Here is a 13,692-nt window from a genome sequence, read left to right as displayed (position 1 = left end):
GAAAGTGCAGGGGGGTTTCTCCTAAAGTCCACGATCATCTCCACTGTTTTGAGCGTGTTCAGCTCCAGGTTGTTAAGACTGCACCAGACAGCCAGCTGCTCAACCTCCTGTCTGTAAGCAGACTCGTCACCGTCCTGGATGAGGCCGATGACTGTAGTGTCGTCTGCAAACTTCAGGAGCTTGACAGAGGGGTCTTTAAAATATTTCCCTATATATAATTGGATCCAAATTTTATTTGATAAATAGCCCATTCAGGAAGCATTTATAATTGATTCTTTATATAAATATATTTCTATGTATATATTTTGATTTTTTATAAATAAACTATTTAAACCGAGCTGGGTGTTGTTTCCAGTCACGTCCCCAAAGCTCTTAATACTAATTCCCAATTCAGTTCATACGATCAGGATAATTTGCTCTATCCTGACTTTATAGCACCATGTTAACAGTTTGTACATTGTTGCTTGAACTGTATTGTACTGTGTCCAAAACCTGTTTGATCTGAGTCTTATATACATGTTCACACACACACACACACACTAACACTTTAACATCCCTCAGACTCTGTGTGAAAGAAGGGTGTTTGTTTTCTTTCTTTATAAAGAAGCAAACTTTCAAAACGACGAGACCTACAGAGAGCATCCAGCGGGAGAATCCGTGTATCTATCAAACATCGTCTCTACTGCTTTACACAGGATCCTCTTACAGTGTTTCTCGGTCGAACATCTTCTTGTTCCATGCGTCCATCTTCAGAGCGCGGCTCTCCTCTGCGCGGCTGCCCAGCGACGAGACTCTTCCGGCGGTCAGTCGTTGTCCAGATCGTCGCCCTCAGACTCGTCTCCGGTTCTCCGCTTGAGCGCGTTCTCTCTGTGCTGTTCCCGGATCTCCTTCATCTCCTCGGTGTAGTGACAGAATGCTCCACGCTTTGAAGGGGATGGTGATAGAGTTTCTGTAGCTGGGCTTTACCTCGCTCACGCGCAGAAACACGCCGTACTTGTTGGAGCCCACGTCAAAAAAGAACCGCTTGGAGTCCACGGTTATGGACGAGCCCTCGGGAAACTCCGCGTGTCCTCCGCCGCTCAGGTCCTCCTCGTCTCCGCCGTAACATTAGTCGTCGATTAGCTTAGCTAGCCCGTCGCGAAACTCGATGAGACCCTGTGCGGGAAGAAGCGATCGTTTGCCCGGATTGAACTCCTCCTCCTCCGCGGTTAACGGTCTGCCGGATCCGCAGGAATCTCCCGCGCTGGTTCTCCTTCAGATCGAGGCAAGGGCGTAGATTTGGTTTGAACATTGGGGGGGTTGAACGTTGTATGCTGCCCGTTATTTTTTTTCAAATTTTTTTTTTTTATGTGTATTGTTATTGGATAATTTATTTCTTCCTATCTATCTATCTATCTATCTATCTATCTATCTATCTATCTATCTATCTATCTATCTATCTATCTGGCAACATGCTTTAACTGATTACAAATTCAACATATACAAATATGAAAGAGACAACATTTAGACATTTATTTTAAGATTTTTACATTCCACCTTAATGCATTTTATTTTTTTTTTCTAAAGGGAAACAGATCTTTAAAACATTAAAGGCATTAATGTATAGCCTAACTTTACAAAACTGCTGTTTTTCTATACTGTTTCCTATTTTATTTTATTGATTGAATGGCATCTTCTTTACCTGATCACCTGCTCCTCCTCTCCCTCTGCTGACTTTTCTTGTCGTTGATAATTACAGACACTATTGAAAAATATACTAGCAAAACAGACAGCTGCTTTGGTAACTTGTTATACTGATAGTACATAGTACTAAATACAAACATTGCAATGGATTAGCTAGCTAAAATATATGTGGTGTGTACTAACTATTACACAATATTCTCATACCTCATTGTCAGTACATGCTGTATTTTTTTTTTTTTGCATCCCTCTCTGACCAGCAGTTAAATATAGTCCGCTGTGCAGCGCTTCTCTTCATTTTTGGCGTTAACATTAACCGTGTGCTCTCCCATTCAAACACCACTCGCTTGTTTTGGTGAAAGTGCGACTCATTGGTTGGGCGTTACCAATCGGTTCAATGGAGGGGGGAGTATTTTTTGTCTGATTTATTATGACATACTCATATTTGATTAGGAACAAAATTATTTTTACAAAATAAATGAATTCTATTTTTCCATATTATATTTTTCATTTGATCTACTGTGATTTTCATGTTGAAATATTGGGGGGTTGTAACTGATGGATTTGAATATTGGGGGGGTTACCTCCCCCCCATCCCCCCCATAAACTACGCCCCTGGATCGAGGTAGTATTTACGGTTCTCTCTCACGAGGTACTCGCTCTTTAAGACTCGTCTAGGCCCACCGTCCTCTCCCGCGGGGGACTGCGCTATCTGCTCCGGGGTGCTGGGCGTAGTGCTCGATGATACCGGAGCTCCGCCGCGACCGACAGAGAGAGCGTCAGGCGGCTCTTGGAGCCCGCAGCGCCGAGCTCGGCGATCTTGATGAGCCTGCCCTTCGAGTTCTGCTTGACGTCCAGATAGAAGAGCTTGTTTTGGATGTCGAGTCGCTTGGATGCCAGCTCTTGGGTGTCTTGGTCCCTATGGAACCCGCTTCCTCCGCCGTCGCGCTCGCTCCCGCTGTCCACATCCGCCATATTCACAGGGGCGCCCCCAAGGGATGGCCAGGGGTGGCCACGGCCACCACTGAATAAACTCTGGCCACCCCTGTGGCCACCCCTAGAATGATTTTCAGTGTGTAACCTACTATAAATTTAAATGCAGAATGTAAATTCGTAATAGTTTAAGAAGTGGGGGGAAAAATAAGTAAAAATGCAGCACATGCTGCAGCCACCAAAAAAGATCGCAGATTGGCAGCACCGGAGTAGTCCTCCCCCCGTCGCCCTCCCCCGTCCAAACAAATCACAGTGTGTGCACATACGTCTAGACTGGTTCGCATTCGCATTTGTAGTGCGTTCTTTCACTGGAAATTTAGAATTATCACATTTTTCAAGATATGGGGCAGAAAATTTATAGATCTATATAGTTTATATAATTTCATATAGTTATTATCACACGAAGAGTTACATTTTTCTCTAAAAGTCAGCATAATTACAAGTGTGACATTGCTTTTATACAACAGTTCAAACAAAAATCATTCCAAACACTGTTTTGCGTCTCTGAGCAACATGACAGTGATTCGTTCCTGAATAAATCACCCGTTTAAATGATTCGGTTCAATCGCAATGACTCACTTATTAACAGTGACTCACTGCCACCTACTGCTGGTTTTAATTTCATATTTACGGTACCTTCTTATTCTTTAAATAATTTCGAACATCAGTTTTCAATGTTTTATTTTTAAAATATCAGAACATTATTTATTAATTTATAACTGCAGGCTAACGTTACCATGTCGCACAGAGCTGCATTAAACAGTGTGTAAAAACATCTCAATGGCACTTCAGATGCAGCTTCTGTTTTCTCTGCATTGCAAAGATAATTTTTGTTGATACTGATTGCATTTGCTTGGTAACAGCCCAAATGCAAGTATTTGACCTAAAAGATGGTGCACACTTCTAGAAAAAATGGCGTAAAGGTAAAAAAAAAAAAAAAAGGAGTCATCTGTCAGCACAATTAGAAATAAGATATCAGCACAATTAAAGTGACATTATTGTGTATTTATCGTTATCGATAAAATCCCAGAAATACCAGGGATACCATTTTTTTGTCAATATTGGAAACCCTTAATTATTTTCTCTTTATTTTGGTGTGCCACCCCAAGATTTACTGTGGCCTCATCTGGCCACCCCTGTTAGAATTTTCTTGGGGCGCCACTGCATATTCACCTCACTACTTTTTTTTCCCATCCGTGCTTCATCAGATCCTGCCTTTTGACCAGAGAGCGTCCTATGAATGGGCCGTAGCTCTGGAACGTCGCCGCTTTAGGAACATCTTGTGATTGGGCGATTGGCGTGTCAGTCATGTATTCGCTTCTCCTATTGGCCCGTTGGTTTGTCAAAGTGTAAATCCCTCCCTATTGTTTTGACAGTACAGTGGAGTCGATAACGTACTATCACAAGCACTTTATTGCAGATAACACTTCACTTTAGTCTTTCCAGCAGCACATATACTACCGTTTTTTTTTTTTTTTACTGCTTTCTAGCCATTAAATTATGTGACCCTGAAACACAAAACCATTGAGAGTTCATCTGAGTGGCTTGAATTTGGAACACACAGACACAATATTTAGTAGATTCGAGGACTTATGTAGCTGGAATTTTATTTATTTTACAAATCATTCCCTCCTGAGTAATCTATACCCGACCATAGTATAGAATTTGAGAAGAAAAAAAAACCCGGCATTTTTTATTTAATTTTATTTTGTCACATATGACCATGGCTCACCCCCCCCCCCCCCACACACACACACATTTATTTTTATTTATTTTATTTATTTTGTGGATCTGAGGACTTTATGTGGGTGTAAAAACAGTAAGAAACCCTTACCTTGTGGCTTACCAATTTGACCTGCCATAGGAATGCATGCAATTTAGAAATTTAGTTTAAAAATAAATTAATAATAATAATAAAGGGAAGTCGTGGCCTAATGGTTAGAGAGTTGGACTCCCAATCGAAAGGTTGTGAGTTCGAGTCCCGGGCTGGCAGGAATTGTGGGTGGGGGGAGTGCATGTACAGTTCTCTCTCCACCTTCAATACCACGACTTAGGTGCCCTTGAGCAAGGCATCGAACCCCCAACTGCTCCCCGGGCGCCGCAGCATAAATGATGCCCACTGCTCCGGGTGTGTGCTCACAGTGTGTGTGTGTGTGTTCACTGCTCTGTGTGTGTGCATTTCGGATGGGTTAAATGCAGAGCACAAATTCTGAGTATGGGTCACCATACTTGGCTGAATGTCACTTCACTTTTTTCACTTTTAATACACACACAAAATCTGACACAGTTCAGACAAAATGTATAGCCAAACGAAGATCTGAGACTACAGAATATTCCCAAGGCAAAAAACACATACATACTCCCTAGTCCCTACATACCATTTATTTTTTTCATAATAATAAATAAGTCAAAAGTCAGAAAGAGCTTTATTGCCAAGTATGTTTGCACATGCAAGGAATTTGTTTTAATGTTTTACAGATATTTAATAATTTGTTCTGGCCTGTTGGTACAATGGCAGTATGATCCTCTTAGTGCAAATAAATGTGTATTAATCCATGACTTCATCAAGCTGTATAAACGAAAATGTTAAAAATGTAAATATTTAAAAAGTTTTAATATTTTAACATGAAATAATATTTTTTTTAAGTAATTTAAACAATTTATTTGTATTAACTGAAAATGTTTTATCACCTGATTTCGCCTCGAAAAGGGTTTGATTAGAATTTTTATTTATTTTTATTATTCAGCTCACTCTTAAGTAATAATAATATTTTTTTTTTTTTTTGCAATTTATTTGTCAGGTCATTTGTGACTTTTAAACAGAGGTGAATGTTTTCGGTATATTTGACTCAAGCCACGCCCCTGTGTTATCATTCATCGATGGGGGATGGTAGAAGCACATCCCTGCTGAAATCTCATTGGCATTCCTGAAATTCGAATCAACATCGCTTGTTCTGATTGGCTGGTTCCATCGCTCGGTTCGCCTAAAGCGTTCTCTGTTGAACGGGTTTATTGTTCCTCGAGTCAAAGATTTCACACAGACCTCCCCGGATCCCATTCAAAGTGATACTTTGCAGAAATGGTATGTAGTTCTTCAGTATTAGATCGTACATTGGTTTTATATAACTGTAAATGCCTTTTGTTTTGTTTTAGTGCGTTTTTGTCGTCTTTCTAGAGATTCTCCGCTAGCTTCGTGCTAACGCTGCTTCGATTTCGCGCTGCTAGCTCGTGCTGCTAATATCCTTTTTGTAATTTATATTTATTTAATCTCGACGTTTATTGTTCTATTTTAAACGATTAGCAATCTATCGTGTTTATTAGACTGTTTTGTTGATATACGTCGCAGTTGTTGTGAGATTTCTTCGAGCAGGAAAGCTAAGCTAAGCTCTCTCCGTCAGCGGATCAGTTCAGATCCAGTTTATTCTCTCCACAGTTCTTCAGAAACCCCGACTCACGAGAACCGCGCTGTGTTTGTGTAGTCTGTGCAGGTTAATGTCAGAAACGGACGAAGTATGTCGTTAGTCTCGCGTGGCAGTCATAAGAGCGGGAGATAGGTTACCCCCGTTAACCGAGTCGTTACTTCGTTGTGGATCTGTTCCTGATGGATCAATCAATTCTTTTAATCATTCTCTCTCTTCCAAGAGAAGTGGAGTTTCTAAACTGTCTTTTTGCATTATTGACACCATGTTTTCCTAATTAATTCTGTTCAGTTGCTTTGACGCAATCGGTTTCGTATAAAGGGCTAACGTTATATAAATAAGTGACTTGACTTAAATATACTTATTAACACGTAAAACCGTAATCGTAAAAAGTTTGCTGTAAATGTACTGTATAAATGATGTAATTGTTTGCAATGTTACTTTTCGCGAAATCATAAGATATTACATCTATTCTCTTTTTTTACTTAATGAAACGCCGTATGCTATTGTATCAAAATTAAATATACTAAATTAAACTAAGAATGCAATTTAATAAAAATGTTACTTTCTATGATTATAGATAATTATGTAATTTGTCTATGCCGTTATATTGTTACATTTTTACATATATGAAAAGTTACATTCTAGAATTGTTTTTTTTTTTTTGGAAATAACGATGATTTTTGTAATACTGAATCTTTATATTGCTGCATTTTCTACTTTAAAGATTGAATTTAGATTTTTTTTAATGCATTAATATTTTTCAGCATACTTTAAATGTATGCTGATGCAAATACAAATGAGCATAAGTGTCTGCTCCTAATATGCTTGGTGCACTGAAATGCCTGTGTGTTTGCATTGGATCTGTGTTTGTAGGCAGGAGGAAAGGCAGGTAAAGACAGTGGCAAGGCCAAGGCAAAAGCAGTGTCTCGCTCACAAAGGGCCGGACTTCAGGTGAGCATCTGTTTTCATGATTGTTTAAATGTCCTTCATTCAGTTTAAAAAAAAAAATTAAGTCTAATAATTGATGTCAGGTGCTGCTGTCTAAGGGAATGCATGTCTAAATCTGTAGTTCCCAGTGGGTCGTATCCACAGGCACTTGAAGACCCGCACTACAAGCCATGGTCGTGTGGGAGCGACCGCAGCCGTCTACAGCGCAGCCATCCTCGAGTATCTCACAGCTGAAGTAAGACTACACTAGTGTCCTGCACTAGTAAAATGCATTATATCTGGTGTCTGAGTAATCTTTGCTTTGACTAGGTTTTGGAGTTGGCAGGAAACGCTTCAAAAGATCTGAAGGTGAAGCGTATCACTCCTCGTCATCTACAGCTGGCCATCCGTGGAGACGAGGAGCTGGACTCCCTCATCAAGGCCACCATCGCTGGCGGAGGTGTGTTGGAGATTAGTGTCTTTGTGCTCACTGTAAACACTGCTGTGTTGATGGATGTGGATGTTAAGCGCTTGTGTGTTTGCGGTCTTCTTGCAGGTGTGATTCCTCACATCCACAAGTCCCTGATCGGTAAGAAGGGCCAGCAGAAGACCGTGTAGTTCCCGATGGGCTCGCTGTGGACATGGACTCAAGGACTCGCGTTTGGGATGTGACCAGATCGGCTTGTTCGTTCATTCATGCGTTCGTTTTTTTTTTTTAAAGTTAATATTACTGTTGTACTAGCTAGCTAACCACAAGTGATTTTGTTAGAGTTTTGCGTTAATGTTCTATCGCCAAAACTAGAATGGCAAAGAAGCCCCGCCCCTTCAATCCAAATGTCAGGTGTTTTAGAGTGAGACGAACAGGAAGTGTCTGCTCTTTCCTGCTGTGAATGCAGAATTGTTTGATGAATTGGCCAGAGCTGTGAAGCTGTTTTATACAGAAAAATGGAAATAAAAACATTTTATATGAAAATGCTGTCTGTTCGTCTCTTCTTGTGTCTTCCTCGGTCTTTCATGTTTGAGTGTTTGATCCAGAGCTGTGTTTCCCAAATGCATCGCAACCCATTGAGATGATCAGTTTAGGCTTGCGATGCTTTAGGAAACGCAGCCCAGGTTTGTGTTTGTACAGTCAGTGTGATCTGTGTTTAGAGTAACTACTTTTGATTTATGAATATTTGTAAATTATTTTTTCAATCATTTATACCCTGATTAATGAAGCCAGTTACGGTTGTTCAGTATGTTTAACAGGTGATTTTAGTGATTAAGTTTGATAATTATATTAAAAAGACAGACTCGCAGTAATGTAGAACGCGGTTTGGGCCATGGGTAATTTTATATATATAAAATGTTTAGGGGTAATAAAATGTCTTAAATGTGGACGTTGGGTGGCGCTAAAGACCACATATACGAGTCAAGTTGAGTTTCTATTTTAAGTATTTTTCCGTGTGAACCCCCCCCCCCCCCCCTAATATTTCACGTAAGCCGTGTTTAAGCATTAAAAAGACATTTGGAGTCACTCGTGTGTGCACTTCACAGGCTTATGTTTCCAATCAGATAAGTTTGAATAAACACTGCTGTTCGTGTATGCACGAGGTTTGTTTTAAGCATTTTTCACCATGAAATACGTTTAACAGTAAATTCTCCAAATGAATGTTTAAAGGTCTTTGTAGCATCACAAACAAAATCATTTATACAGATGCAAAAGCTTAGGTTTTTAGGGGCAGTGATGCGCGGGTTGATCCAGAATGAGCGGTTACCCGCGGTCACGAGTCATCCAAGAATATTTTTAATGATATTCGGGGCGCGGTCGGTCGGGTTTTTTTTAAATAAAGATGCAAATTAAACCTTTGTAATTTATATAGTACTGTACTATATAAAGTATAATTGCTGTACGTTGTACTGTACAGCAATTTTACCCTTTGTCCCGCCTCACACAAATTGAGCATCTATCCCGCTTTTTCATTCGACCTTGCCCTAATAAATACACGGATACGTCCATAGGCGTACTGTTAACTTATGTCCAATAGTTCAGAGGCGAGCCATAAAAGTGTTAGTCGATAGGCTGAGTCGTACGTCATTCAAACTGTTGACTGGTGCACGAACGCCTCCTCAGCATTAGTCAACAATCTCAAATTGGAGAGCGCGCGCTGCTCGCTCAGGTTAAGCTGCCGTGGCCACGAAAAAGAGAAGATGCACTTTTAATAGCGAATGGACAGCAACATACTCTTGGTTATGACCTGTAGATGGCTAAGCAGAGAGAGCAGTTTTTCTGTGGGACATGAAGGGGAATACGACGTGAAGCGGTGTATGTGAGTACCACAGAAAAAAAGCACATCATCAAGAAACATGCAAATCAGTGCAATCGTTTTACAATAAACCAGATGACCCACAGGCTGACAAAGTTTCGGGAGCAGAAGTGACGAGCGTTTATCATGCCGTACATCACACACATTCATATCGCTACCGACTGCAGGAACAAGTTAGCCCCAAGATTCTGAATAGAGCCCGACCTATATGGATTTTTGGGGGCCGATACCGATATTACCTCGAAAAGATCCGATTTATAAGCCGATATTTTGATTTTGAAAATAAACTGGATATTAGACCCATTTCCTATAAACTGCACTTACACAACATTCAATAGAAAAATATCTGCCTGTTCGATGTATGTGGATTGTATAAACCATTTTCCAGAAGGGATTATGTTTAAAAAAAGCCTTAGATTACAGTCTCAATGACTAAACAATTGCACATCAAAAGTATATATTTTTTAATGATCAAAAAACAGTCTGGTTTTAAACATTTAACACTTTTACTTTCTTCCAGTTGAAGCTGGTTTTAACAGTCTGTGTGTTTACTGTAAATAAATTATAATACTAAAGTTAAAGTATTTGCAGAAGTAGTCCCACACTTTGCTGCTACAGCATTCACCTTTTTCAGCCATCTGTAGGCAGAAAGAGAGACAGAGAAAGAATAAGCATGTGTATTAATAATATCACCATGTATCATTAGAATTATAATAATAATAAACTGGGATCTCCTACATAGGCAAAAATGAGAAATATATATATATTTTTTTATTTGTCAAGCAATAGGTATTACCTACTTATATTTAACAATATTATTACAACATTTCCTGTTATGTCTGTAAAGCTGCTTTGAAACAATCGGTAAAAAAGAAAAAAAGAAAGAAGCGCTTGTTCAGCTCACATTTATTTACATGTCCCCTCTGGTTTAATCATGTCTGAAGCACCTACTGTAGTTACTGTAACTACACTATATTTGCTCTCACAGACACATTCACAACAGACCCGTATATCTTCTCCTCTTCTCTTTGTGCAGTCTGAATCAAAACATCGTCATGGGCTGGCGAACGTAAAGTTAGCCTACTGTTACCAGAAGATTACGGAATCAATTCGAAGTTGAATGGTTAACATTAGTGTCATGAACACACCGCTGTCAATTTTGAGAAGAACCACCTTCAAACAAGTTAATAGCAAGCATTTAAGGGGCCTGCTAAAAAGGAAGGTATATTAGCGTTAGAATAACGTAACAGTTGTTGTTTTTTCGATCATTAATGACGTCACTAGAACCGTTTTTTGACTAACCTCCGCCCACAGGAATACACAAAAAAGGGGCGTGGTCTTGTTGTGCTCGCACAGAGAAGAAGGAAAAGTTGCGTTTGTAGAGTGTGTTTGTCGCCATGTCGTCGAAACTGTTATTTTCATCTCAGAGTTCAATCACCTTTGTTTGGGCTTCCCAGGGACGCTGTACTTGGAGATTAATGGTTACAATTTATGTTTAACTCGGTTCCCGAAAATTATAATCCACATGTAAAACTATGTGCAGCACATTTTGCTGAGGACAGCTTCCTCAATCTCAATCAGTTTAATGCCGGATTCGCACAAGATTATTCCTGAAAGATGGAGCAGTTCCCTCTTTGTCTGGAGAAGGCATTGTTTATGGATCACAAAAGGTAAGTGTATTTTATTATTTAAGTTGGTGCGTTTAACAGTTTCTGTAACTTATTACACAAAGGGCAACGCTGTTTAGCTTTGTTAACTAGATGTTAGGGCTGTGTAAATCGAATCAAATGCGATTTTCATGCGCATCTAGTCAGTAATAACGTTCTGTGATTAGAAGTTCATCTCCAGCACGTGCGTTTTGATCAGGATTGCCAGGTTTTCAAAACAAATCCTGCCCACTTGCTTCTCAAAACTAGTCCAAAACTAGTCCAATCGCGTTTCCAGGAGGGCAGCGTGCGCTCAGCTGCTGTCGAATCACAACACAGGAACTGCTGGCCCAATCAGAACTCGTTACATATTTCTGAAGGAGGGACTTCATAGAACAAGGAAGTCATCAGCCCGTTTTTATGACAGTGAAAACAGCAGTGAATTGTGTGAACAATACTGTTTTTTACACGCGAAACATGAACACGTGTTATATTGCACACTGTAAACACAATCAAAGCTTAAAAAAAAAAAACACGAAAAACGTGACCTTTAAGTGTTAAAACCTTCATTGCTCAGATAACAAAAGTCACTAGGATTTTTTGAGAAGGTAAGTCTGACCAGTTACAGCAAAGAGTCAGACGAGTCTGAAGATCTGAGCTGAATTTGGTGAAACATTAAAGGACGAATTATGTGTCCAGTCACATCTGTTTCAAATATTATGTTAATTAACAGTGAGCGGTTGTTTCAGACATTACTCTTATAAGACTCTTATTCTGCCTGAAAGAATAAAAAGACAGAGCTGAAGGCGCAGCGATTCAACCAATCAGATGATAGCAGCATTTCAGCTCCGCCCACAAGTGTGCATGAAATATTGAAGCCAAAAACCTATTTGTAAACCCCAAATGACAAAACGAGAAATCGAGCCAAAAACTCATTTACCGTTTGTTAAACTAAATGGAATAACGAATAAACGAGACATTTGTCAATTTCTCGTTATTGAATTCATGTTCTCTCACTTGAATCCTCTTGAGTCTTTTGTTTTCAGTTTTTTTAATTGAAAACGTATTAGGAATGGACGGAAGATACCCTGATTACGGCCGATTCCAGGAAACGTATTTCTGGACCTGCATTACTTTAATTGAAATGAATATGAATCAAACCCACAAACAATACTTTTTTTTTTCAAACAGTGAACAGAAACACACCCTCTACATTTCTTTTTAATTAAATTTTAAGTTCATTTCTTTTAACCACATATTTAGCAGTCAACATCAAAATACACCAATTCTTAAAAAGTAACAGCATAGAAATGTCCATTTCTGATTGGATGTAAAACAGACATAAACCTCTTTCGTTTAGCTTACAGAGGCAGGATGAGTGTGTCTGTGGGTGTGTGTGTGTGTGTGTGTAACACCTGAGTCAATCAGTGCTGAATCAGTTCAGCAGACCAGCGTTCTCTAATATAGTTACTATCATTTCTATACATTTGTGTGTCTTGAGCCGTGTGTACTGTATGAACGGTACATAACCCATAATTCAGAAGTAGCACATCGCCCCCCCCCCCTCGATGACATCATTGATTTCACATGTGTGAGCGACAGCACCGTACATTCGTGACGTTATTGCTGTCCCGCCGCTGCAGATGAGAAGAGCAACGCAAGTAAAGAAAGGTGGAAGTGCTCAGACAGCAGAGGAGAGAGTCGTGAGAAACTTCAAGACACAATCTTGAGAAGGAAGTTCTCTTTTTTTGTTTAAACACTTGTAACAAATAGAAACCAGTCCGAAAAGCATATCAATACTAAAGGCATACAGCCCCAAACCCCCTGCCCTCCCAAGAAGAAGAAGAAGAGCCCTTTCTCTCTGTCTGTGGACAGTGACATCACAAACATCTTCATCTATATCTATATCTATATGTACAGTACACCCCCCCCCCCATCTAAAATACACCATGCTCTAATACAGCTACAACTCACACAACATCTATACTCATTTTTATTTATTCTACTTTTGTTTTTTGGTGTTGTTTCAAATGTTCTATATTACCCAACAGCAGCATTCCATATGTTAAGAATGAATATGATTTGTTTTTGGTGCATCTAATGTTCCAAAAAATGAATTTTAAGTACATTCAGACACAGATCCCTCACTAGGCTCCCTAAAGAAGCCACTTCACTCACTAGTGTACACTAAAATGCTGCTCCCGAATCCCATCAGGCACACTAATAAAAGCCTACTCTGATTTCCCCACTTTCCACAAATAATATTTTTTTAATGCAATTTATTTTACTTTTTATAACATTTTTAAAATATTTTTGTGCAGGAAAAAAATATAACAGATGTGTAAAATAGGATATAGTGCAAATCAACTACACATCGAAACTAATGCAATCACTACTTATATATATTCTCATATATATATATATATATATATATATATATATATATATATATATATATATATATATATATATATTTCTAGTCATACGATGTCATCAAATATAAATACTTTATTCATATACGTAGATATAGTGCAGATATCTCTCTTTTTTGTGAACTATATTCATATCAAGACTACATTTATTTGAAATATCTCAAAATGCAAATGCACACACTCTCTCTCTCTCTCTCTCTCTCTCTCTCTCACACACACACACACACACACACATTCTCTCTCTCTCTCACACACACACACACACACACACACACACACACACACA

General features: G+C 39.2%; 1 protein-coding gene and 1 pseudogene across 1 annotated transcript; one reads left to right on the top strand and one right to left on the bottom strand.

Annotated features, from left to right (window-relative positions):
• Positions 1 to 546: 546 nt before the first annotated feature.
• On the bottom strand, positions 547 to 1,823 carry LOC132140534 (transcriptional activator protein Pur-beta-like; annotated as a pseudogene).
• A 3,776-nt stretch (positions 1,824 to 5,599) lies between these two features.
• Positions 5,600 to 7,995, top strand: LOC132141625 (histone H2A.V). Its single transcript, XM_059551311.1, has 5 exons — positions 5,600 to 5,755; positions 6,969 to 7,046; positions 7,165 to 7,278; positions 7,353 to 7,482; positions 7,579 to 7,995. The coding sequence occupies exons 1-5, from the start codon at positions 5,753 to 5,755 to the stop codon at positions 7,638 to 7,640; spliced, it is 387 nt and encodes a 128-aa protein (XP_059407294.1). The 5' UTR covers positions 5,600 to 5,752; the 3' UTR covers positions 7,641 to 7,995.
• Positions 7,996 to 13,692: the final 5,697 nt, after the last annotated feature.

The sequence above is a fragment of the Carassius carassius genome, chromosome 5, assembly GCF_963082965.1.
Source record: "Carassius carassius chromosome 5, fCarCar2.1, whole genome shotgun sequence".
Classification (NCBI taxonomy): domain Eukaryota; kingdom Metazoa; phylum Chordata; class Actinopteri; order Cypriniformes; family Cyprinidae; genus Carassius; species Carassius carassius.
The sequence above is the reverse complement of the archived record's forward strand: the minus strand, read 5'-3'. Positions and strand labels throughout refer to the sequence as shown.